Source organism: Euleptes europaea, chromosome 7 (assembly GCF_029931775.1).
Source record: "Euleptes europaea isolate rEulEur1 chromosome 7, rEulEur1.hap1, whole genome shotgun sequence".
NCBI classification, from domain to species: Eukaryota; Metazoa; Chordata; class Lepidosauria; order Squamata; family Sphaerodactylidae; genus Euleptes; species Euleptes europaea.
In genome coordinates, this window is record NC_079318.1 from 27,342,762 (window position 1) to 27,368,573 (window position 25,812).

The 25,812-nt window shown below is 40.2% G+C and overlaps 1 protein-coding gene across 1 annotated transcript in view; it reads left to right on the top strand.

Moving 5' to 3' along the window:
- The window catches only part of RYR2 (ryanodine receptor 2), a 308,323-nt gene that overhangs the window by 163,496 nt on the left and 119,015 nt on the right, over positions 1 to 25,812 (top strand). Inside the window, exons 46-59 of the mRNA XM_056853337.1 lie at positions 2,266 to 2,401; positions 3,761 to 3,947; positions 5,145 to 5,250; positions 6,383 to 6,503; positions 7,898 to 8,067; positions 10,019 to 10,239; positions 11,082 to 11,172; positions 14,169 to 14,309; positions 16,564 to 16,727; positions 17,688 to 17,766; positions 19,071 to 19,160; positions 20,193 to 20,330; positions 22,119 to 22,196; positions 23,773 to 23,848. Of these exons, the coding sequence (XP_056709315.1) occupies positions 2,266 to 2,401; positions 3,761 to 3,947; positions 5,145 to 5,250; positions 6,383 to 6,503; positions 7,898 to 8,067; positions 10,019 to 10,239; positions 11,082 to 11,172; positions 14,169 to 14,309; positions 16,564 to 16,727; positions 17,688 to 17,766; positions 19,071 to 19,160; positions 20,193 to 20,330; positions 22,119 to 22,196; positions 23,773 to 23,848 (1,798 nt within the window). The remainder of the gene's footprint in view (positions 1 to 2,265; positions 2,402 to 3,760; positions 3,948 to 5,144; positions 5,251 to 6,382; positions 6,504 to 7,897; positions 8,068 to 10,018; positions 10,240 to 11,081; positions 11,173 to 14,168; positions 14,310 to 16,563; positions 16,728 to 17,687; positions 17,767 to 19,070; positions 19,161 to 20,192; positions 20,331 to 22,118; positions 22,197 to 23,772; positions 23,849 to 25,812) is intronic.

Below are 25,812 nucleotides of genomic sequence, written 5' to 3' on the forward strand. Positions count from 1 at the left end.
TTTCTTGGATGAGGGCACCTATCTTTCATGACACTATTTGAAGTGTATACAGGTATGTATACATTTTCAAACTGAATTTTGATTGTAGCTTGGTTCCTACCAAGATTAGAAAAGCAGATCTGTGAACAATCCAAATAACCTATTTATTTAGATTCTGGATTTCTCACTGAGAATGAAGGTGGATCACACAGTTAAAAAACAATGCAGTCAAAACAGTTTAATGCATACAGACAAGAGATAAAATCTGGATTACCGTATATACTCGGGTATAAGCCGACCCGAGTATAAGCCGACCCCCCAAATTTGAGGCCAGAAAAGGGAATTTCTTATTGACCCGCGTATAAGCCGAGGGTCAATAAGAAATTCCCTTTACTGGTAATGCTGCGCTCTAAAATGGCGGCTGCCATTTTAGAGCGCAGGGATGGTCTTGCCCCTGCCCCAGGTCGCCCTCCCGCTGGCCTCCCGGGCCCTCCCAACCCACCCCGACCCCAGTGCCATCCAAGGGGGGGTGGGGGAAGAGCCCCTGAACCCCCTACTCACCGGGAGAGGCGCTCTAAAATGGCGGCCGCCATTTTAGAGCGGAAGGAAGAGACCCAGAGAAGGCCCGCTGGAGGCCTGCGGATCAGTTGTAGAGCGGGAGGACCAGCCCTGGTGAGGTGGGGGGGAAGAAACTGCCGCTGCCACCACACAGCAGAAGGCGCGGTGCGGTGGGGGTGGGCTGGGGGGAATCAGCTGGCCGGGGGGAGCACCCTGGGGGTGTGGGGGGAAGCGTGCTGGGGGGGTGGGGGGAACCAGCTGGAGCGCGCTGGGGGGTGGGGGGGAATCAGCTGGAGCGCGCTGGGGAGGTGGGGTGGGGAATCAGCTGGAGCGTGCTGGGGGGGTGGGGGGGGAATCAGCTGGAGCGCACTGGGGGGGTGGGGAATCACCTGGAGCGCTGGAGCGCTCTGGGGGGGTGGGGGGAGCCCGCTGGGGGGGTGGGGGGGAATCAGCTGTCCGGGGGGAGCGCGCTGGTGGTGGGTGGGTGGGAATCAGCTGGCCGGCGGGAGCGCGATTCAGGCGGCTCCGAAGGAGAAACCGCCCAATTACCGTATTGACCCGTGTATAAGCCGAGTTGGGATTTTTCAGCCTTTTTGGGGGGCTGAAAAACTCGGCTTATACACGAGTATATACGGTACAAAATTAGAGAATGCCCCAAAAATGGCAGTATAATAGATACAACAAACAAAACAGTAAAACAAGACCAGAAATTTAGAGAACAATACAATAAAGGCAATACTGTACATAAATAATAATGCTGAGTGTTGGCCCAGGGATGACCAAGTATCGCTTTGTTTTCTTTTTCTTGCCGCTGTCTTGAGCTTTTACTCACCCTTTCTGCACTTTTGTGAAATTAAGCTGAATAACAAAACTAGAAAACAATGCAATAAAACAGTATAATAAGCAGTCACTGAAAATTGCCTAAACTCTCCACAAACATTAACATTTCTCTTCATAAAAAAGGCCCTCCCAAACCATTACCATTTTACACGTTCGACAAAATGATAGAGGTGTGGGAGTTTTCCTGACCATGTCAGGCAGGCCATTCTACCCCATGGGAGGCACAGAGAATGCTCAGGTATGGGCAGCAAATAACCGTTTGCACCGTGACATCTTCAGAAGATTTTGTTTAGATGAGTGAAGCTGCCACAATGGAACATTTCATGTGTTACAGCCCTGCAGATGAGTAAGTCCTAGGCCATGAAAGGTATTATAGCTAATAATCAGTACCTTGAAATGAACCCGAAAACTAATGAGTAGCCAGTGGAGTGATTGTAGAATAGGTAGAATATCCTGATAGTAATCTAGATGCGGCATTCTGTACCAACTGGAGTATCTGAGTTGTCTTCAAGGGAAGACCCATGTGGACTGCATTACATTAGTGTAGCTACAAAGTTACTCTGGCATGGATCTACATGTTCAGAAGATGTTTTAACCCAGAAGTGATATCATGCCATCACTGAGAGCCACCCAGCCATTCCTGCTCCCCCCCCCCAGTCTCCCGCTGTTTGCCAGTCCAGGCCTGGCAACCCTATTTATATTAGATACCCAAATATTAACAAGGGTAAAAATAGTAATGGAATATGTTTCCTCACAACTTTACTACAAGATAAAGGGTAGCAGAAGCCAGGCTAATGAGAGGGAGTAGATGAGAACTTCCTACTATAAAACTGATTTGAGCCTTTTTTGCAGTAAATACCCTCTTCTTTCATTTTGCCTTGTTCTTAGGTAGTTCGCTACTTGGCTGGATGTGGTTTACAAAGCTGCCCTATGCTGATTTCTAAGGGCTACCCAGATATTGGATGGAATCCAGTAGAAGGAGAACGATATTTGGATTTTCTTCGTTTTGCTGTGTTTTGCAATGGTACTAAAAGAGCTTAACTGTCTGTAGTTTTGTTGTGCCTAACCAAGTCACTCTTATTTCAATACTTTGAGGATTAAAACTTGAAATGATGCACTTCTTTGTTTGTGTTTTAAATTTTCTGATCTTTTGCTGGAGTGTGTATTGTCTGGTCTGTTGTTTTCTTGTCATGCCTTTCTTCATTACCTACTTTTTTTTTCTTTGCAATTTTTTTCTTGATTTATATGTATATAAATCCAACAGAGTTTTGAGGATTGTTGCCATTGTTGAGGAGCAAAAGTTGCTTCTTTGGAATGGATCCAAGTAATAGACAGTAAGCCATATCTAAATAAGCAGTGTATTCAAAACTGCTGACTTCTATGAATGGGATTACTCGGAATATAATATTCACCTTCAATCTTCTGTGCAGTCCCACATTGGTACTGCACATGTGCAGGCACACTGTGGATAGAAGTTTCTAGCTCTCAGAACCCCATGGGGCACCCCCTCCCTCCAGAGTGAATGTGAAGGCCCCCACTAAAACCGTCACATGCTCTGAGAAAGCGGTGCCTCCATTCCTCAGTTCTTGCTTTGCTGCCACTTGGATAGGAGTGTCCTAGCCCTACTACTGTTCCCGACCATTTGTGTGTGTGTGTGTGTGTGTGTGTATAAAATGAAAATATTTAAATATCTAATTGAAGCAAACAATTTGGGTGTCAAGGCCCAAAGGATTAAGGAACTTAATTCTTATTAAGCACCCAATCTTAATTTTGCTTGTAACTTCTCTCTCAAGTGTTAACTGCTCTAGCTTAATGCTCCTGCCTTTCTTTTCCAAATTTCTTTATCCCTAAACTTTTTCCGTCCACTACTAGATCTTAGAGATTAAAGAAAGAGAAATAGGAATCCTTATATAGTCCTCTAATAATCCAGTAAATTTGATGCAACAAGTCCTTAAACTAGGTGGTGAACAAAATATAGGAGGATTGCTGTTGGCATAAAGGTGATTGTCTCAGACCTGGATCTGTCTCCTCTTCAGTTTTCATAGAAGCTGAGTTGTAAAACAACTAGAATCTCTCCCTCGGGATATGTAAGACTCGGGGAATGATAGTAAAGCCATTGTAAAGCTGTAGACTTTTATTCTTCTGTTGTACTGAATCATTGTTTTAAATCTGGAACTTTTGTTATACTGGTCAAAGACCACAATAAATTTTTATATTATTATTAACTAGAATCTCTGCTCCAGCTGGCATGACAATGAGCATCATGGCGCTTATGCTTGTTCATCTAGCACTGTTGGTCTCCCTTCAATATATATATATATTTTCTATAATATTTCCCATACATGAACTTTGTTCAATAATTGGTTGTTCTGTATGGTTGTAGGAGAGAGTGTTGAAGAGAATGCTAATGTGGTGGTCAGGCTACTTATTCGACGTCCGGAATGTTTTGGACCAGCACTGAGAGGGGAAGGTGGCAATGGCCTTCTTGCTGCCATGGAGGAAGCCATACACATATCAGAAGATCCTACAAGAGACGGACCTTCACCAAGTAATGGATCCAATAGAACATTGTAGGTAGAATGGAAGAGATCTGTTCTGTGAAGTGCTGGATGTATTTACTGTATTCAAAATTTGGCCAAAGCTTATCCTCAGAGGCTTGTCCTGGTGCCAAAGGGACATTCCCGAGGAGGGGCTGACATCAGTCACCTCCCTGAGCCCTTTCGCCCTGGGAATGTCTACTTTTACCAGCACGAACTTACACTGGCAAAAATGGGGGTGCAGCCTGTGGAACTGTATATAGTGTTGGGAGAGCATTCATTTTTGGCTTGCTGGCCGTAGTGCAGCAAGCTGCTCATGAGGCGGCTCAGCTGCACCGTAGCTGAGCCATCCCTGGCGCAACAAGCCCCCCCCCCCCCGGATTGTGCTGTCCATCATTAGTTTAATTCATTCTCTGGGGGTTACCGCACTTGTATTCCCAGCGATTTATTAAGAGTTTGAAAACGTTATAAAAAATACTGTTCGCACTTTGTTTGGCCCCTTTAGTTGTGAAGACGTCTTCCAACCATTTATAAGCCGTGGTATCCAAAAACCCTTTTAAAGCAATGTTTTTTACGACATTTTCAAACTCTTAATACATCGCTGGGAATACAAAGTGCGGTAACCCCCTCTCTTTGTCATATGTTGACAATAGAATATAGTGCTTTTAAAACAAACTTTACATGATACGGTTGACTGTATGGGGGGCATGACATTGTTTTTTATGCTTCCTAAATTTCATATAGAGCTACAGTTAAGTGTGTGAGAGAGGGAGATTCTCTTTTTCAAAGCTGTGTTGATGGTTTGCTAACTATTTATGTCGGTGAACAATTATTTCAATTGTGAACCAACCGGCACAATCTATCGCATGGATGAAGGAATTACTATCTACCTCAGTACAGCTCAGCCCCCCCCCCCCAACATAGTAATGGATTGTGCCATAAATAAAAAGAAATTCATTTTAGATGATCAAGCCACATTTCCCTATGTTGAAATGTTAAAAGTCCCAGAATAAATTTGCTAAAGAATGGAAGCACATAAAGAGCTATTTTTATTATTAAGTCAGACAACTGGGTCAGTACTGTAAATAGCCTCTAGAAGTATGCTTGATGTTTTTGTCAGATCAGGTACCTTAAGGTTTTAATTGAATATGCCAGAGATTGAACCTCGGTTTGACTAAAATATCTTATATTCTTTGCGTGTTTTATTTCTCTTGGGGGAAAAAATGTTAGAAGTGAAGTGGAAGAAGAAGATGACACCGTTCACATGGGGAATGCCATCATGACTTTTTATGCTGCTTTAATTGATCTATTAGGACGCTGTGCTCCAGAAATGCATGTAAGTTTATTCAATCAATCAATCAATCAATCAATCAATCATCACCTTTCTTGGCATAAAAAGGAATAATCAGAACAGTCTAAATACATCCATGTAAGTTTATTACTTTTGCTGAAGGAATATCTATGGCCTATGAACAGCCCAGGCAACCTCTAATACCGTTGTTTCTCAACAAGGGTATCTCACAGAAAATAAACTACTTGATATATCCTTGGCCGAATCAAATATGGATTTAGACTTCCTAGGCTGAAGTTTAGTTGTAACTAATTATGTTCAAACGCTGGTTGATTTGGTTAATGCAAGTGGCAACCATTTGTTGAATGAGCTGCTTTCTCACACAATTATATGGCTTTCCTGCAGCTACCCCCCTGCCACTCATCTTCCACCACCCCCAGTTTTAAAAAGCACATAGTAAACATAATAAAACGTTTAGTTTAAGCTTTTAAGGTAAGACTTACTGTTTAGTGTCTCTGTGGGCCTTTGATATCTTCCCCTGAACCCAATGCATCTGGCCAGAACTCAGCTTTTTGCTTAAAGGAAAAGCAATCTAGCCAATCAGCTAGCAGTCTAGTTAAAGGTTGCCTCTGACTGCTCAGACACAAAGGAGGGCACAAACAGCAAGTAATTCTGTACTTTATACAAATTAATCAGTTTAATATGTCATGATTCCACTGCTGCCTTTTCTCTGGTTTTTGGCCTGGGCAAAAGCAGCCACTATGCAGGAACAAAGCTGCTCAGTAGATGTCTTTGCTCAGGATGAACTGCATCAGGAAACACTGAGGATACCTGGTTAGGAGCTACTCACGTGTAATTCAGGTAGTTTGTACTAGAGAATTTGCGCTTGCAGCTCTCCTTAGCACTGCAATTTCCCCATTAGTTTTCATAAACTTCAAGCCATGTAGGAAAAAAACATATAAGCCTATGGACACCACAAAGCCATGCTTGATGAAGTTTGTTGATGTTTCTTCTACCAGTCCCCGTTATTTTAGCCTTTCATTGTGAAATTATTGTCATTTATGTTATAATGTTGATAAGTAAAATGCTTTATAACATGTTAATATATGTACTTGGAATAAAAACAGGATACAGGTTCCAGTCTTATGGACATGTGCTTACGTTATTCCTTTATTAGCTAATCCATGCTGGTAAAGGCGAAGCTATTAGAATCAGATCTATTCTGCGGTCTTTGATTCCCTTGGAAGATTTGGTGGGTGTAATTAGCATTCCTTTCCACATGCCAACTATAGCAAAAGGTAAGAAAATTTGAGCACAATTTTTATCCTCCTGAGTTCTGATAAAAAATAAAAGATTATTGAATGCTGTGTTTACCTTAGTGACACATGTGGAATTTTAAATATGTATTGTATGAATCATAAAAATAAATAAATCTTGAGATGTGAGTTAGCAGAACATAATTTAGATATAAAATAGTGACAGAAAGTCACATTGATTTTATTTAAGACAGGATGACAATTGAAACTACTGGTTGTGGTAAAGCAGAAGCATATAATTATGATAAGCTTTTAAAAATATACAGTAAACTGATAAAAGCAAAAGCAAAACCCCCTACACAATATGTTATCTGACAGTTACTGTAGGTTTGTAGCATATACTGTTAAGCATATCAAAGTTATTTATTACTTGACATTTTTCTGCCATAAAAGTTACCTTTACAACAAATGCTATAAACAATAAGTATGGACTTATATGTACAATATACAAGGTGTAAGTGAGTGGCTGGTCCAGACTTTGCACAGTTAATGGAAGGAGGTAGCATTCCAAGGTATGAGGGTTTGTGGCCTTTATTGTTTTTATGAGAGTTTGTCCTGGACACCAGGAACGACCTGGTTAGATTGCTACATACTGGTCAACCTGGGCCCAGTTGCCTATGTGTGGACTCAGGTTTTAGGTGGCCTTTGTGTTGCCCATTTTAGCCAGTTGCTTACTGCATCCATTGTTCCACAAGGAGGCCTTGTACAAACAAGGAATGCATGCCCCTCTATGCATGAGCTGAGCAGGCTGGATCAAACATAATAAAATCTGATGTCAAAACTTGAAAAAGTAGCATGATTTTGATTCTTTTTTAAAAAAGATTATAAGCATTCATCTTTTCACTGTTTATTGATCACATCAGTTTGTAGTTTGTATTAGATCTCTGTGTTATTACAGTACAATTTATTATTTTAGCCATTTTCAGCTTTTCTCATCAGTTCCTCTTACATATTTTAAAATGCCTAGAAGTACTGGATGGTCAACTTTTAAATTTACATGTCATTTATTATGTGTTGTAATTATGAACCATGTTTTCTACTTTCCCAGGGTAGGATTTTGTGTAGGTGTAAAAGCTCTAATATTCACATGGAGCTCCCACACCTACCAGAGTTTTCTCAGTCTTTTTAATGGCAAGGAGGCATCAGTCAGATTGTCTGTCAATCTTGGAGTTCTTGATATTGTACTTGATATTGCTGTAGTGATTGATCTGGATTTTGGTTGCCAAGTTATATTTATTCAGATTGAAAAATGGGTTGCCATTATAAATGAAAATAATCTAAAAGATGGTAATATACCCAATCCTCATGGCAGAATTAAGCATTATGATGTATTTGTGTATATGAAGTTACCTGTTTCATTGCTTGATTTCTTTCAGATGGTACTGTGGCGGAACCTGATATGTCAGAGGGGTTTTGCCCAGACCACAAGGCAGCCATGGTGCTGTTCCTTGATAGGGTCTATGGAATTGAAGATCAGGATTTTCTTCTACATCTTCTAGAAGTTGGCTTTCTGCCAGATCTTCGTGCAGCTGCTTCATTAGATACGGTGATGTCATTTGTAATTTGCAAGTTTTGTTCTTTAAACCCCACACTATGAGTACACTTTGACCGCATTCTTCAAGTATACGGAATTAACAAGTGAACATAAGAAAAGCCATGCTGGATCAGACCAAGGCCCATCAAGTCCAGCAGTCTGTTCACACAGTGGCCAATCCCATTCCCCCCCAGCCCCCCCCCAGAGCTCAGAGCTGTTCCAGGCATCTGCCACCCAGTCCAGGACCTCCCTCGCCCACCTGAAGTGGCTTCAGGTGAGCCTGCAAGAGTGGGGGGAGGCCTTGCCTGTCCACTCGCCCACCTGGACCGGCTTTGGGCGAGCCAGCAAAAGCAGGGCTCTGTGTGGGTATGGCCTCACCTGCCTAAAGGTGCTCTGGGTGAGTGGGTGAGGTATGCCTCCCCCTCCGCTTGCCCAGAGCCACCACCCCCACAGACAGCACTGATTTTTAAATTGGGGGGAACATAAACCTTCATTGTTTTTTTAGTTTTCAGATTTTTCTGCAAACTTGGAGAGTACTCCAAGTTTGAAGAAACATCTGTTTAAGTATCTGCAGGCTGGGGGCACATGTAGTAATTAGATATATAGATGTTCTGTGGTAATATAATCATTCCTCTTGTATAGTTTTTGAAGGACGTGAAACTTGAGTTCAGATTCCAAAGACTTTAGTAATTTGAACCAAAAAGGAAATATCACATAGGTTTACTGGGAGGATAAATGAAACATTGAACACTACAGCTTGATGCTCCTAGTGGGCTGAATCCTATGACTGCCTTCCACTTAGTGAAGAGCCCTGCTCCATTGGAGGAAGTATTCCATGGTCAGAAAAAGGCTTTTCAGTCAGAGTCTATTATATTAGGTGCTGTGGAACACAAGCAGGATGCTGCTCCAGTCGTCTTGTTTGTGGGCTTCCTAGAGGCACCCGGTTGGCCACTGTGTGAACAGACTGCTGGTCTTGATCGGCCTTGATCTGATCCAGCAGGGCTTTTCTTATATTCTTAGGAGTCTGTAATTGTAACACAAGCATAAGTCAAATTGATGTTCAAATGAAAAGTTGTACATTTGCAGATACATGCTTTTTTATTACTATTTTTCTATATCATAAAGTGCTAGATAAATAATCATAATAATATGTATTCCTGATTATCAGAAGACAATATTGATGTGCAACTTGGCTGTAGAAGTATTTGGACTTTATTGAATTTTGCCACATTCAGAATATTCCAAATATTTCCACATACAAATTTTGTAATTGGAATCCCATTCAAATCCCATAGAAAGCAGTCTAGGCTTCTTGAGCCCTGATTTGGATAGTCTGGGAAAATTAGCAGGGATGGCCCTGGTATTTGGATGGGAGGCCACTACAGAAGTCCAGGGTCTCTACGCAGTCAGGCAATGGCAAACTGTCTCTGTATGTCTCTTGCCTTGAAAACCGTATGGAATAATAACAATAAGCAGTTTCCAGCAACTGAGCGAGGAAAAGGAGAGCAAGAAGTTACACCAGAACCAAAAACATACCCAGAGAAAGCCAGGGAAACTAATGTTGGCCTGCTTGGGAGGAAAGGTCTTCTCCTGAGGAAGAAAAATGGAAAGGGAAATGAACTGGGATTACAAGGGTATATACTGATAAGATGCTGGTGGGAGAATGTACCCTGCTCTTAAAGCAAACCTGGTGATAAAGAGGAGAAAGGGGTATAGGTTTAACCCCATTCTTCACTCCTTCTGAGTCTTTGGGCAATGAGTGGGCCCTAAAGAGGATTCTCCCAGGATATGAGAGGTACCCCATGCTATACAGGCAGTGAATGATGGTTTTTATTTTAATTGGAAAAGAGATGGTTAATATTCATGTATCGTCTTTTAAAACAATTGCTAAGGAATATAACAATGTTACTATGTAAACATTTCTATGCATTAAAATTTCTGTGCTTTACCATTTATCTTTTAGGTTTCTCTGAGTGCCACAGATATGGCTTTGGCCCTCAATCGGTACCTCTGTACAGCTGTTTTGCCTTTGCTGACTAGATGTGCTCCTCTTTTTGCTGGCACCGAACACCATGCTTCCCTTATAGATTCCTTGTTACATACTGTATACCGACTCTCCAAGGGCTGCTCTCTTACCAAAGCTCAGCGGGACTCTATTGAAGAGTGCCTCCTCTCCATTTGTGGGTAAGAAGGTAACCTTGCCTTTGATAGCAAAATGAGTTGCTGGAGCAAAATTGTCCAGTAGTAATTCAGTTACGTATAACAAAGATGGGACTGATGGAGATAGTAATAAACATTATCTTTTTACTTCCCTGCTGTCATACGTAATCATAACAGAAAATTAAGCCAGTTTGCAAATAATAAAAAGCAAAGCATGATAACCAATGATAACCTTTTGGGAATAGGCCCCCTTGAACTCATTTCTGTGTAAACAAGCATAGGAATAGGCTTCATGAATACATTTTTAAGTTTTCTTTAAAGTTATATCCTGGCAGACAACCACAAAGTCAACAGTGTAGTCAGCAATAAATAATATAATAGTTTTATACAATGAATTACGTGTTTGTGTATATCCAAGTACACATGCAAAACAGAGTATATATACTTGTCATCCTTCAAGCATGAAATACAGTACAGAAATTTTAACTGCAGCTGTGAGAGCTAGAAATTTGATTTATTTTGATGGGAAAATATTGGATATTTCCTGTGCAAAAGTATAAAGTTTCCTTGGTGGAAGTATAAAGAAAGTTTCATTCTGACAAATCAAGTACAGAAACAGCATTTGTTACATACCAAGTTCTACTATTATTTAGGCAGTTTGCAGGAATATTAACATGTCATTTCCATATATCTACTATTTCCAAAGGTTTTCTGTTTTATAATCCTGGGTAAGCAGGGTATAATTTTTTACAATTTCTGTCATCCTGCACTTGTTGGACTAGAATAATGTCCAACAGTGGTTTCATGTAAACCTGTTTCTAATGTTGCACATAAACATATATTCAGACTTTTCCTTCTACTTGTAGTCAACTTCGGCCTTCAATGATGCAACATTTGTTGAGAAGATTAGTGTTTGATATTCCACTATTAAATGAACATGCAAAGATGCCTCTCAAGGTAAGTCTAGTTTTCCTCTTCAGAATATCCAATTTATGTCACTTGTCCTCATTCTCTAGAAGAAAACCATGGCTATGACATTACCGTACCATGTAGTAATGTTCCATCACCATTAATGATAGCCAATATAATCTTTGAACCATGGTATCTGGATTAGTTCAAATGATGTCATTCTTTGATCCATACTAGATGTTTCCATGGGTACAAGTATTTCTGTGCACGGAGCATAATTTTCCCACCTCTGCTCTCCCACGGCAGCTTGAAACACTGCACAAAATCCTGTTTCCAGTGGTTCCCTCTCTCACAAGAGTAGGATGGGGGAGGGGGCTTACGGGCTGCCACAGGAGGCATGGCAGGAAAAGTACACTACGTGGGAGGAAATCCTCGTGCCCACAGAATTATTAGTCTGAATGCAACCTACTGGGATGGCTCTGAAATTAAAGATTTGAGAATTTCAGTCTCACAGGTCTGTAATCGGTTATGCAACACAAAAACCAGATAGGTCAGGTACTATTTTAAATAGTGACGCTACCTGCAGACACAGCATATTTAATGCAGCAGTTGAGGAGCAGCTCCTTACTAACAGGCCATTCCTGAACACCAAGGATGAAAGCCCCCAGGAGACCAAAAAGGGGCTGCGCTGGCATTGGGGCCCTCCATGCCAGTGCCTGTGCTACTTACGCTGCGGTGAGTGATCCCAACACTGGCAAGGAGGTCCGGACGCTGGTCTCCCGGCACTGCCACGGCAGCACCGCCCAGGGATGCCGGCTGAGCCTTCTGCTGGCCTCCCACCGGCACAAAGCCCGGCGCTGGCATCCCAGGGGGCGTTCCTGGGGTGTGCCGGGGGTGGAGCTACTGATGGGCAGCTTCCTGTCCCCTTTCGGCCCAGCTTGCCGGCGGGGAGAATGGCGTTGCTGTGACTGCTTTTTTTTTTTTTTTGCAGGCAGAGCATCACTGTTCTCAATGGGGCGAAAAGCCCCATTTAAAAAATAAAAAGCCTTTTAAAGGCTTTTTAAAGCTTTTCAGTGGCCAGGGAATGGCTTAGGAGGCGCCAGGGTGGCGCTTCGGCCACGCCACCCCGGCCGCCAAAAGCTCAGGAATGGGCTGCCCTGTAATTTAGTAGTACATCAATTTAGAAAATCAGATGGATGCCAAGGGGACTGTCAGGAGAAGTGGAAACCCACCAACAGGACCAGAATCCCCTTTTGCACAAATTAAAAAAATAAAATGTAAAAATAAATTATTAATCCAAATTGTCTGACTTGGCTTGTTTGGATAGGAAACTAGTTAGCTTGCACTAGCGAAAGCACTTTTAATGCAGTTACTGCTTTTTTGAGGAAATACAACCAACCTGTAGCATATGACCCAAATTTGTTCATAAATGTAGAAATCCCTTAGAATAATGTTGTGTATATCACTGGTATATATATGTTCGATAGAAATATGTACGCATGCTCCAATTATTCTATTAGATTTTTTTTCATGAGTCAGTGGTACAATAATAATAGGTTAGATCCTATAATTCCCTTCCACTGAGTGAGGAGTTGATACAGAATGCCATGGCTCAGCTACTATTGGGTGCCACATGGAATCTGCAGATCACTCCTTTTCTGTAGACACTCCATTGGTTACCAATCATTTGCTGTCCTACAAAGCTCTTAAAGGCATTGGACCTTTATACATGCAGGACTACCTCTCCTGCTATGTTCCATTGCAAAAGCTCCACTCATCTGAGCAAAGCCTTCTAAAGGTACCGACGTAGGGTTACCAGGTGCCTACTAATGGTGGGCAATCTCACAGTTATTTCAGTTGCTGCCCGCTAACGCTCAGCTGTTTGGCCGGCCAAAGCAGGCAGGCCAAAAGGGTGGGCAGTGATCTGCATCATAGCGTGATGATGTCACTTCTTGCGTGATGCAGAAGTGCCGACGTTGCATCAGGAGGTCACTGTATCACTCTCCCCAAAACTCTATGGAAACTATAGAGTTTTGGGGCAAGTGCTAGAGCATCCCCCCAGTGCGATGCAAGCGCTTCTGCATCGCGCCGGAAGTGACATCATTACACACTGACGCAGACTGCTGCCCCCTGTACTTGTCTCCCAACATCTCCCACCAGTTGCCAGGAGGGACCTGGCAACCCTATACCAACCTGCAAACAGGTAAAATCAAAAGTCCTGAGAAAGATCCCTTGCATAGGCTCCACTGAAATGAATGAAGCTGCACAACAGCACTATTTGAATAAGGCAGTGTAAGGTAAATTTTGCATGTCTGTTGAATGAGCTTTGTGCTTTTTTTGTTGTCGAATACTTACAGATATTGGACATCCAAAAGACCTATTTTGGTCATTCTTTTCTGTACATCCTGCCTCTCAGATATTTGTGATCATTTCTTGAAGGCCATAATCTTGAAGCAGTCCCGAGTCACACAATTAATGATTTTGTACATATTTAATTTAAAGTAAAAACAACTATCTACTTAAAGATTAACAGATTTGGGACATAACCTTTTGTGTATTGTGCTACTGTCAATTTGTTTATCTTCAAGTTGCTACAAAACCTTTGTTGTGTTCAGTGCAACAGACTAGCCTTTCTGTAACTTAAAATTTACCACATCCAACAGCTCTGGAAAGTTTACATTGGATTCTTTAAAAATGAACAATCATGCTTTTAATATAGCATTTCACTGTTTGCGAAAACAGTTTTTGTGAAACACTCCTTGTGAAACACTGATTTTTTTTTTGTCAAATCCAAGCATTATGATTGGGGAAAAATTATTCCAGGCAAGTTTAAAATTCTGATCCTTGTGCATTTTAATAATCATTAATGTTGAAAGTATTTTATCCTATTCACATTGTGCTCAAGACCTCTGGTCAGATGAGCCTGAAATAAAAGGAAAGGAAATTCTGATCCAAAAAAATATTGGATGGGTTTTAGTAGTCAAATGATAACTAGAAAAGAAATAAAGGAGAAATATATTTTCATGCATTCACATTTTATTCAGTTGCTGACAAATCATTATGAAAGATGCTGGAAGTATTATTGCTTACAAGGAGGATGGGGAAACTTTGGTGCTGCTTCAGAAGAGGAACTTCACTTGTCCAGAAAGTTGTTCTGGGGTATATTTGATGCCTTGTCTCAAAAGGTAAGGTTAAATGTATAGTATAAATAGTAACTGTGACCCAAATAAGTACACCAAATAAGACTGAAGTGTGCAGCAGATTTTTTTCATTACTTTTCAGCAAAATGAATCTTATTATACTGAATTGTGAACTCCCTTTAAAATGCACCTTATAGTCTCCCTACCATAGACTGGTAATGTAATAAGAATACAAGTTGACAATTCTAATAAAGCAGTTTTTAGTTCTACAATAAGTATGTTATAAGTTGTGCATATTAGTTACAAGTAGTTCTTTTATTATGGGTTTTTCTTGTTTTTTGTTTGTTTGAGAGCCAGCATGGTGTAGTGGTAAGAGTGTCAAATTAGGATCTGGGAGACTCAGGTTTGAATCCCCACTCTGCCACGGAAGCTCACTGGGTGACCTTGGGCCAGTCACACCTAATCTACCTCACAGGGTTGTTGTGAGAATAAAATGGAGAGGAGAATAATGTAAGCCACTTTGGATCCCCATTGGGGAGGAAGGTAGGATATAAAATAAATAACTAAATACCGCCCAAGGCTTTTTTATTCTCCAATATCGGATGAGTGATTATAGCTCCAAGAGGAAAGAGTCAAGCCTATAGGCCTGTATTTCCATTGCTCATTTACATTCCACTGTATTGCATAGTTAATTATTGGATCAGATGATTAATTTACCAGCAGAAATAAAGGTATTGCATGGTTATTTGCAATTACGTTTATATTTATTACATGTGAACAAGGACTTTTTTAGTAATTGTACCTGAACTTACGTCAGGTTGTAGAATAAGATTGTTGTGCAGGAAGTTGCACACAGAAAAAAAGGACACAAAGCGGTGCTTTTTGCATAGATCTGACAACACATCTGTTTAGAGAAGGCCATTCGGTTTACACGGATTAACATGTATACGATATTTAATCCTTCAGTTCCAGAGCAGCTCACAAAATGTATCCAGATAAGCATTCCAAATCGGTCTGTTGAAAAATAAGTTCTGCACTGCACTTTAAAACACTGAATGCTGTGGTCCTGTGGAAGATGCTAAGGGACCCATGTCCAATCCAGTGTGCTTACTCAGAGGAGGGCTACATCATGTTAGATGAAAGCGCAAGAGATGGTAGCAAAGTGTATGAAGGGTGCTCCTTCACTCAGACAGTAATTCAATTGTTGAATTTAGGGCTGTCGATTCGGTTCGTCCGAACCGAACAAACAGCCGAATTTCCCCCGATTCAGGGGTTTTCAGTTCGGATGGAACCAAACTCAAAAAAAGGCGGGAAAAGGACGCGCCGAATTCGGCGAGTTCCAGCATTCGCCGGTTAAATTCGGCAGGTTCGGCATTCCCCGAACCTACCTTTTCCCACCTTTAAAGACCCCCCCTGCCCCGTTTCCTGGGAGTCGCAGGAAACTGGGCGGGGTTTTTTTTAAGCTGCTCCATGCTGGAAGCGTGGAGCAGTTTAAAGACCCCCCTCCGGGTTTCAAGGGACTCCCAGGAAACCGGGTAGGGGTTCTTTAAACTGCTCCGCGCTGCCTGGGCAGGCAGCGCGGAGCAGTTTAAACCCCCACTCCGGCCCAACAGCTGAGCGTCGGGACCCAGGCAGCGGAGCAGTTTAAACCCTCCCTGGCTTCCCATCTGTTTAGTCCCGGGAAACTGGGCGGGGGGGTCTTTAAACCGAATTTGTTCAGGAATGCCGAATTTCCTGCCAAATTTGGCATTCCCAAACGGGGTTCGGAATTCGGCCGAACCGGACCCAAGTCAAGCCGGGTTCGGCTGAATCCGAACCCGCCTGGATTTTTTTTTTCAACAGCCCTATTGAATTCTTTGACAGTGAACGCTGTGGTGGCCACTAGTATAGATGGTTTTGAAAGAGGATTGGACAGATTTGCGAAGGATAGATTCACCAGTGGCTACTAGCAAAGATGACTAAAGGGAAGCTCCACATCCAGAAGCAGCGTCAATATCATCCTGAGCAGAGTTACACATCAGTCAATTGAAGTCAGTGGGCTTAGAAGGTTGCAAATCTGATTAGGATGGCACCGTAAAACTCTTGAGAACTGGGTGCTAGGAGGCACATTCAAGGACGGCCTCAACCCCTGTGTCCTTTTCGTTTGCTCTCCAGGACAACTGTTTGACCACTATATGAGACAGGATACTGGAATAGGTGATTCTCTGGTCTGATTCAGCAGGGAACTTAGATTTTTTAATCCTTTTCAGGAAAATGGAGTTCACCACTAGGTCTCTTGCATTCTGCTTTCTCTCTGCAGAAATATGAACAAGAACTCTTCAAACTAGCTTTGCCCTGCCTGAGTGCAGTGGCAGGTGCTTTACCTCCTGATTACATGGAATCGAATTATGTTGGCGTACTGGAGAAACAGGCTTCCATGGATTCAGACGGGAACTTTAACCCACAACCTGTTGATACTTCTAAGTAAGATTTTTATTCTACCGCAGGTTATTTTGATGTATAGGTATTATGCGAAGTTTAATGTGTTACAAAACGTATGCAGTCTTCCTTGCTTCGGTGCTTTTAAATATCTAGCTTTTACCCTATAAACCAGCTGGCTATACTAAATTATAAATGGGGTGATCACAAAGTAGTTTACTCTAATTGTAAGTTTCAGAAAATCCGCAAATGAGCATAAGTTATTCAAACATCCAATTGATTAATCATGTGGAATTGTTCTTTTGCTTTATCTTTATTAGTAGATATAACTTAGTGTTCCCAAAGTGGGCTGTACCACCCCCTGGGGGGTGGGATTACCTAGGGGGGGCACTAAGAGGCAAGGGGGCAGCAGGGGGGCGCTAGAGGTGGGCCCCTTAAACTGTGTTGTTCACTAATTTACAATAGAACACACATGAACGCACATGAAGCTGCCTTATACTGAATCAGACCCTTAGTCCATCAAAGACAGTATTGTCTACTTAGACCGGCAGTGGCTCTCCAGGGTCACAGGCAGAGGTCTTTGACATCACCTACTTGCCTAGTCCCTTTAACTGGAGATGCCAGGGATTGAACCTGGGACCTTTTACATACCAAGCAGATGCTCTACCACTGAACCACGTCCCCTCCCCTAACAATAAAATTTCAAAAGAGTAAAAATTAATTGCACATCTATTCAAAATCAAATTAAAACCTTTTAGTTGAAATTTATTCAACAAAACTGATGAACTTGATCCAGTGGTACCAGCCAGTCTAAGTAGATCAAGCTATGGCACCATGCTGGCAAATTACTAATACCATGCTATGGCACCATGCTGGCAAACTACTAATAGTACTCTCACCCTGTTATCAGTATTACAGCTTTCACAAGGAAATGCAAGCTCAAATACTTTGGCATAATGAGCTGATTATTTTTAATTGGTATCTGTTTTGTTTTTCCTTTCCCAGCATCACAATTCCTGAAAAGCTAGATTACTTTCTTAACAAATATGCTGAACATTCCCATGATAAATGGTGTATGGAAAAGGTAAAATTTTGTATATCATATATTTGTCTATCCATATTTAAAATACTAAGAATCCATCTGTCCAGCATTACAAACATGTTCTTCATGTTGGTATTCATTACAGAATCTTTGTTTATAAGGTGTTTTTAGAATTGTTTGTCTTCTTTATTCCAAATAAATTCTTTAAACATACGCATCTTGTCTGAGTTTCAGCAAATGTTAGTTCCTGTTTTTACATCTGTAGTGGTTAATTTACTTAATATTTTTTATTATTAAAGGAGGATTTTGTATTTTTGGTCACCAAATATTTGCATCGTTGTCTTCTGCTATATCATGCTGAGACAGACACATCTGGTAGAGTAGGCAACACTTGCCCAGTCCAGTGATTTTCACTGGTGGCTCTGCCTTGTGAACAGTGCGTATGTTCCATGAAAGAAACCCATGGCTAACAGCCAGTGGCACAAGACACTGTGTTTCACAATACCCAAACACCCAGAACCTGGAAATACACTTTCACATGAGGTGGAAAACTTCTCACATTAATACTTACTAATGCTGTTTGCGAGTCAGAAGCGACTTGACGGCACTTAACAGACACACATATTGGTATCTGAGGTATTTTTTGCTTCCCCAAAACCATAACTCTGAAGTGAGGTAAATATTCTCCACATTATCCTAAAGGGTCATCAGGTCATCATGAGGAACTGTATTTCTCCAGAACACTCCAAATGTTTCCGTGGATTAGTGATTTCTGGGAAGAAAATACTGGTATATGGGATTTTTTTTACCCCAAAAAATTGTTGTGGCAGAACTAATGAAGCACTCCAATGATGAAATCAATAGATTGCTGGGATTATTTTATACCTTGGTAGATTTTGTTTTTTTTACAGAAAGTAAACTGTTAAATTGAAAGTGGCTGTGCTTTGGGGATATTATTTACCAATGTGCTGGTGACAATGTCCTAAAATAAATAAATAAAACTAGAGCCATTTCTCTATGCATCCTGCCAAAAAAATTCAACTGGGATGGAAATTCACCCCAAACATTAGCAGGATTTTAAATTATAGTCTTTAAAACTTATATGGGTTCTTATATGAACACTGATTAAAGGATATTGTTGCAGCCATGAAAAGTGTAAATTCACAATAATTAAAGGGGGGAATGACATTCCATGTATTTTCTTGTATGGATGTGTGTCAGTTGATAAGCATCCAGGTTAAGAAAAAGAACTGTTGATAGTGTACAAAAACAGCAGCTAAACTATTCATTGCATCAAGGTTCCTAATCTGTTGTCTTTCCTCATCCCTTTCATTTAATTTTGTCAGTTTGCAAATGGGTGGATGTATGGTGAAATATACTCAGAATCTTCCAAAGTGCAGCCATTAATGAAACAATATAAACTTTTATCAGAAAAGGTAAGAAATCTATTCATGCTGATTGCTTCCTGAAGGATAAAGGACCTATTTTAGTTTTATTGTTTTTTCAATGAATAGAGAAGTTTCTCAGTACTTAACAATATCATGCTGTTTTTTTCTAAATGGAATGGCCATTGTCTGAGGATGCTAGTACAATGCACAGTAATTTCCATCTTAAAACCCACTGTTCTGCATGCTGCCCTTTTTCCTTATGATGGTACATTCATTAAATGCTTACATGATTTGAATATATCAATAAATCATTGACTTACAACAAATAAGTTACCAATAGGCCCGAGGTCTGGTCTGGGAATGCATGATCCAGCTGCATGAAAGCAAATCGGGTCAGGGCTTGGATGAATAGGCTGCTTGAAATTGTCTTGAGTTCCACCATGAAAGAATGGCAAGATTTAAATGCAATACATACATTTTACTTTTCTCTTCTTCTGTGGCTGTGTTCACGTATTTGGTTTAAATGACTGGCATATCCTTTTTCTCATATTGTGCAATGATTTGTTGGAAAGTACAATTATATGAGGAACAAGAAAATTGGATAATCAGTCTTGTGCATAGTGAGGCTATCAGTCCACATCTGCATTTGTTATGTAGGTAATGTGCTTATCCATCTTCACACCCAAGTTCTAAATGTATTTACAAATAGTGGCATTGGTTGCAGTGGAATTAAATTTCAAATAGATGTATATAGAATTAACAACCAGAGCTTTTCTGTATTCAGTAACCCTCGTCTTAGCTTACACAGTTTGGGTGATCTCCCAGGTATTAATTGGCTTGAAATACTACATAGAACCTAGTGAACTGTCAGGGAACTTAGACAGTGTTAATCTGATTTCTGCCCTGAATGGGAAAACAGCTGGGAGCCCCAAGTAAACCACTTTGAAGAAAGAGTGGGATGTAAGACCTAGTGGTCACTTGAGCAGAATCATTAAAGATTTTTAAAAAATGAATAATGGTATGTCTCCCCCTTAAAGCTACTTTATGTCCAGCAAGATATCGTATATGTGCTTTCCATAGGAAAAAGAAATTTATAGATGGCCAATCAAAGAGTCTCTGAAAACCATGCTTGCTTGGGGATGGAGGGTTGAAAGAACAAGGGAAGGAGATACTATGGCTCTTTATAACAGGCCACGCCGTATTTCACAGACAAGTCAGGTACGTATCAAGCTGTTTGTGTTTCTTATGCTTCCACTTGAATAATGTCATCTCATGGAGCTTGTGGTTTTTGGACAAGGGTTAGGCATCTTGCCTCCAACATGAGTTCATCTTTGGATTTATTTGCAGTTCTTCCTCAGTCATAATAAGTAGGAGTCACACAGATCCATTCATTGCCCTTTTTACAACTTTTTTCTCCTTAACTTTTAGATAGATAGAACAACAGACAGATAATGTCGCATAAGCCCTCCTGTCAAGTATGTGATGGTGGTGGGTTCCAGTCCCCAAAAGCTAATGCTTCATTAAGAACATGTTGGTCTTTAAGATGTTTACTTTTGCTGTAAGGGATTGACAGTGCCATCCTATGCAAAATCCTACCCTTTTGAATTCATTGGGTCTAGAATTGTAACTCTGTTTAGGAGTTCACTGCAGCATGCTACTTCTCTGGAATTACTTCTGTCATATTGTCACACATTAGTAAAGCTGCCTATATAAGAAATTTTGATTGCTTCAGGCTACTATAGCCTGAATTTTTCATTGTAATGACACTGTTTCATAGATGTGCTTGCTGTTGATTTACAGACCACAGAAAATGCTTCTGATTAAATTGCAATGATGTACAAATTGCAATATATTATAGAAATGGGCTTCAGTCAGTCGCAAAGACCAATTTAATTACATATTGTGTTGCAAGAAAGAAAACTGAGGCACTGGCATTGTATGTTCCCTTTTCTAGTAAAGACAAACTTTTCCCAACAGGAAGGATAGGATCCATAAACGTTTGTTTTGCTTTCAGATTGTCATTTTAGGCATTTTGCCATCGGTACTTATGTGTGCTCAGTCCCAATGAAATCATTAAGGTTACATGAACGAAAACTGAGCATGTGAAATGAACAGGTTGGTGTAGCATACCTGTGTTTTGCCTGCACCTGGTGCAATTTTGAAGGAGTATTGCATTAAGGATGTTACCTTTTATTTGTAACCTAAATATCTTTGATTTTATTCTGAATACTTGCACATGCAAATTATGCACATGCCAATTATTAAATGGGAAACTGACACTGCAAAGTTAATTGTTTGCAGATAATGACAGTTTTGCACTAACTAGATTAAAAAAACAACAATTATATTGGTTTTTATGTATGATTAATATGGCAGTTTGCCAAGTCATGGAAGCGTGATATTGAGTGCAATAAAATCAATCTTCCCAAAAAGTAAATTGCAAAAAAGTAGAACTTATATTTATTCAAGTTTAGTCTGTTAACATTCTTGTTGCCGTTGATAAAAGATAGAAAGCCTCATCTAAAGAATACATTTCCCTATACAAGTGGCTAGCTAATCCAGCGTCATGTGAGTGCAAGTATGATTGTTTTGTTTTTACAGGAGAGATCTGTAGAAACATCTGCCTCAATGCAGACCATGTGGAAAAGAGAGAGACAAAATGGCTACTGAGAAAGAAGGAGGAGGAGTTAGAGGGCAGTCCCCAGGTTCAGTTAAAGAGGAACATCCCATTTAAGAGACAACAACAAACTTAGAGTAAATTAGCACCTCCCAATGTCAAGGCATGCTGAGTCGCTCTCACTCCAACAACTATACTATGGCCAGCTCTCATTCTTCCGCAGTATTTTGCAATTTAATAAAGAAATACATATGAACATGTTATATGTTCAATTCTCTCTTGCCCAATGGATTTAATATTTTTGTCCTTTACAAGCTATTGTACATTTTTATTACTTAATGTTTGTGATTGTTCACTCTTCTTTTACACATCTGTTAATATTTATTCAGGTTTCTGTAGATACTGTCCATGGCTATACTCCCCGTGCAATTGACATGAGTAACGTTACTCTCTCCAGAGAGCTGCACGTAAGTTATATCATAGCCAATGTGATATATGTATAGGGTTGCCAGGTCCCTCTTCGCCACCAGCAGGAGATTTTGGGGGCGGAGCCTGAGGAGAGCGGGGTTTGGGGAGGGGAGGGACTTCAATGCCATAGAGTTCAATTGCCAAAGCGGCCATTTTTCTCCAGGTGATCTGATCTCTATCGGCTGGAGATCAGTTGAATTAGCAGGAGATCTCCTGCTACTACCTGGCAGTTGGCAACCCTATGTATATAATTAATTAAGACAATTTTTGTTTGTTAATTTTCGTATAATGTAAGATTCATGCTTGTCTCTGGTAACTGTTTACCCAGAGGTCTGATTTTAAAACACATATTTCAAGTTCAGGGTTCAGGGATTTTAGCTGTAATATTCCACAAGAATGCCATAGACAAGAAGTTTTTTTTTTAACATCAAAGGAAATCACTGGGCACCTGCTGCAGGCTTCCTGCAAGTGAGCCCTTCTCTTATCCATTGATCTTTCTCATTACCAGCTATGGAAGAAGAAGAGCCATATATGTTGAGCTGTGTCTGCCATAGTCAGGAATGCAGCCTGCCACATACATACAGGGCTCTGGGGTTTTTGTTATTGTTTTTATTCCAACAACTCTTTTTGTTTATGGAAATCTATTTTTTATTCTACTGGTCTCTCAGTATTTTGTAATTCCCTATGCAGAGTATATTGGATTGGATCCAACTATTCATTTTTCCATTTATTTACTAGCTCCTTTGACCAAAGGTCTTGAGCTTAAATCCAACTATTCATGAACAGAAGGGGTAGATCTTCCTTGTCTTCATATTCCCACAGCAGCCCACTATGCACCAAGAAAAACATATTCATAGTGTTGGGGGCATTTATAAACAAAATGCCATGTGTGGTTGTGGCTGTAGGAAGAAGAGGGGTTTGGGTGAAATTAACCCCTCCCTCTTACCTGAGTGAAGTAAGCCTCAGTTCTTCAGAGTGGGAGATCAAGATTGGGTTAGGAATTTTTGCGTGATTCCCTGTCCTTACAACAGTGGCCTTTCTTCATGCTGCACTGCATATTGTTTAGAGACTCCCCCAAACCTTAGCAGAGGCTCTGAGGATCTACAGGGGCTTGTTGAAGGAAGATCTACTTCTGCAAACTCATTCCATTTGCTAATGGTAATATACAACTCATAATGTTTGAGATTATTTCTTGAAGCTAGATTTTTAGATTTGTAAATTGATGTGTGAACAGGATAGCTATTTTAAAGAAAATCTGAGTGACATCTTTATTCAGAGTTTGTCTTCACTAAGGGACCATAAGCAAAAAAAATCATATAAAATAAAAAAATGCAAAGCTAACTTCATGCAAGATTGGCCGTAATGAAGCAGTTGCATTTGGAGGGGCCCAATTAGTCTGCAGTTTCCCTCCCGCCCCACCACTAAAGTTGGTTATGTTCTCTGTGCTTTCCCGAAGGTTTCCTAACCTTCAGGGATAACATTTTGGAACTACAGTAGGAGGATGAAGGTGGGAAAGTTATATTCTATGAAATATATTCACGGTAGTTTGGATCCAACCCATTTTTTCCCCTTAAGGCTATGGCTGAGATGATGGCTGAAAACTATCACAACATATGGGCAAAGAAAAAGAAAATGGAGCTTGAAGCAAAAGGTAAATCATCTATTTGCTTACATCTTTATAAAAAAAATGATTAGCTTGGATTACCTGAGGACAGTGCATTGCTGAACAATAATAGGTCTGAAAAGAGCAGAAAATGCAGTTCCTGTCAGAAAGTTCAGTAGTATTTGACAGAGAAACGCACAGTATAGAAATGTGGGAAATTTGAATTACCTAATATCTAAGTGACAACCTAATAACTATAGCTTGTCAGATTGGGGGATTTCATCCCTATCAATTAGTATGAAAAGAAGATAATAGAAAAAGCAAAATGGGAGTTAAAACCTCAGAAGGTACAGTTAAGTATTGCCTGTTTTAGTAATGAGGGGGTGGTGATGTGTGTGATGCGTACATATAAAATTAAGTTTCATTTTTTTTTTACTTTTAAATCTTCCTCTTTTTTTTGGAAAACTTATTGCAAAGAAAAGTTCAGTTTCTTCTATGTGTGATCAAAGGAAATATGAACCCTAGACATGTGCAACTGAAATTGTGGCTCACTTTCTAATCTGAGCCCAAATTTATGCTAGATAGCTTGAGCATCAGGACAAAAACCCTTCTTCTGGTTCCTACACAGAAACAGGCAAAATTTGTACAAGTTGTTGGTCTCAACTTCTCTCTTGAATGGCTGTTTTCCTCAGTAAGTGTGATCAGATTGTGTGCAGGCCCGCTTTTTCTCCTGGCTCTTTTCTTTTTGTTATGGTAATGGGCTACAGCTTGTTTACTGACCTATGCCAAGTCAGAGGGAAGAGAGGCTTATCCTATGCCAAGATAGAGAGTGAAAGATTGGCTGTCTTCCCTTAATTACCTGGTAGTCCTGCACAGATTTAAGACTATTTTGTTTTTCATTGAGAACAGGAATTGCTTAATCCTCCATTTCCTTGATCTTGGACACAGTTTATTTTAAAAATCTCTACTTTTATTGATTTTGCCTGTGTCCATACCCAGACAGGACCTGTCCTTGCTCTTCTGGCTCTATTGATTCATTAGCTCATGCCCTCTTGGAATGCCGCTTTTATGAGGAACTTCAATCACATTATATCTCTCCCCTTTTAACATATAAATCTAATGCCTCTGTGTCTGACATAATGCCTTTTTTATTAAGTGACAGGGATCCTAAGGCTACATTGTCAGTGGCAAGATTTATTTCAGTCCTTATATCCCTCAAACATTAGATTTATGCTGCTCAAGATCAATGGATCAGGGATCTTCTTTTTTTTTTAATATAAATTTTATTGGTTTTTTAAAACTATAAATTCTCCATAATTTTGACAACAGTGTAAAAATAATATCACAATCACAATTATATTGAATGTTGTCTTAATTACCATTAAACATAAAGAAAAATAAAGCGACTTCCCCATCACCTCCATCTACCTCTTAATAAAGTGTTATTATCCTTCGTTAACATATACTGATCCTAGCATTAATTTCATTCTAAAGTTTCATGTTATATATAATTTTACATTTTGGATCAGAATAAAAAGTAACCTTCCATTATTCCCAGATCTTGTACATTGTTACAGTGATTCCTTCAATTCTCCCCTCTAGTTTCTCCAACTCCACCAGTTCTAACAGTAAAATGATTTAATCCCTTTATTCTGAAACCTTTGTCCCTTTCTATTTGGCTACCTCAAATTGCAGCCATTATAACATAAATTTAATCATACTAAACAACATTCTCTCCGGTATTTTGGGGATTCCTGTTTAATCAATCTTATTTCAGTGTAAATCATATCCCAAATCCATATCAAAAGTCCACCCATTCCAATATACCTTTATATCAATTGATAATCTATATAAGGAGGACTTATTTTTATATTCCCAAAATGATGTCTTAATCTTAATTCCACTACATCATTAATAGCCATGCCACCCGTCCACACTATCAAAGCCTTTGGATCCAGCAATCATGTTTAAATCAATCCTTTAACCATGGTCTAATACTTCCTTCTGTAACT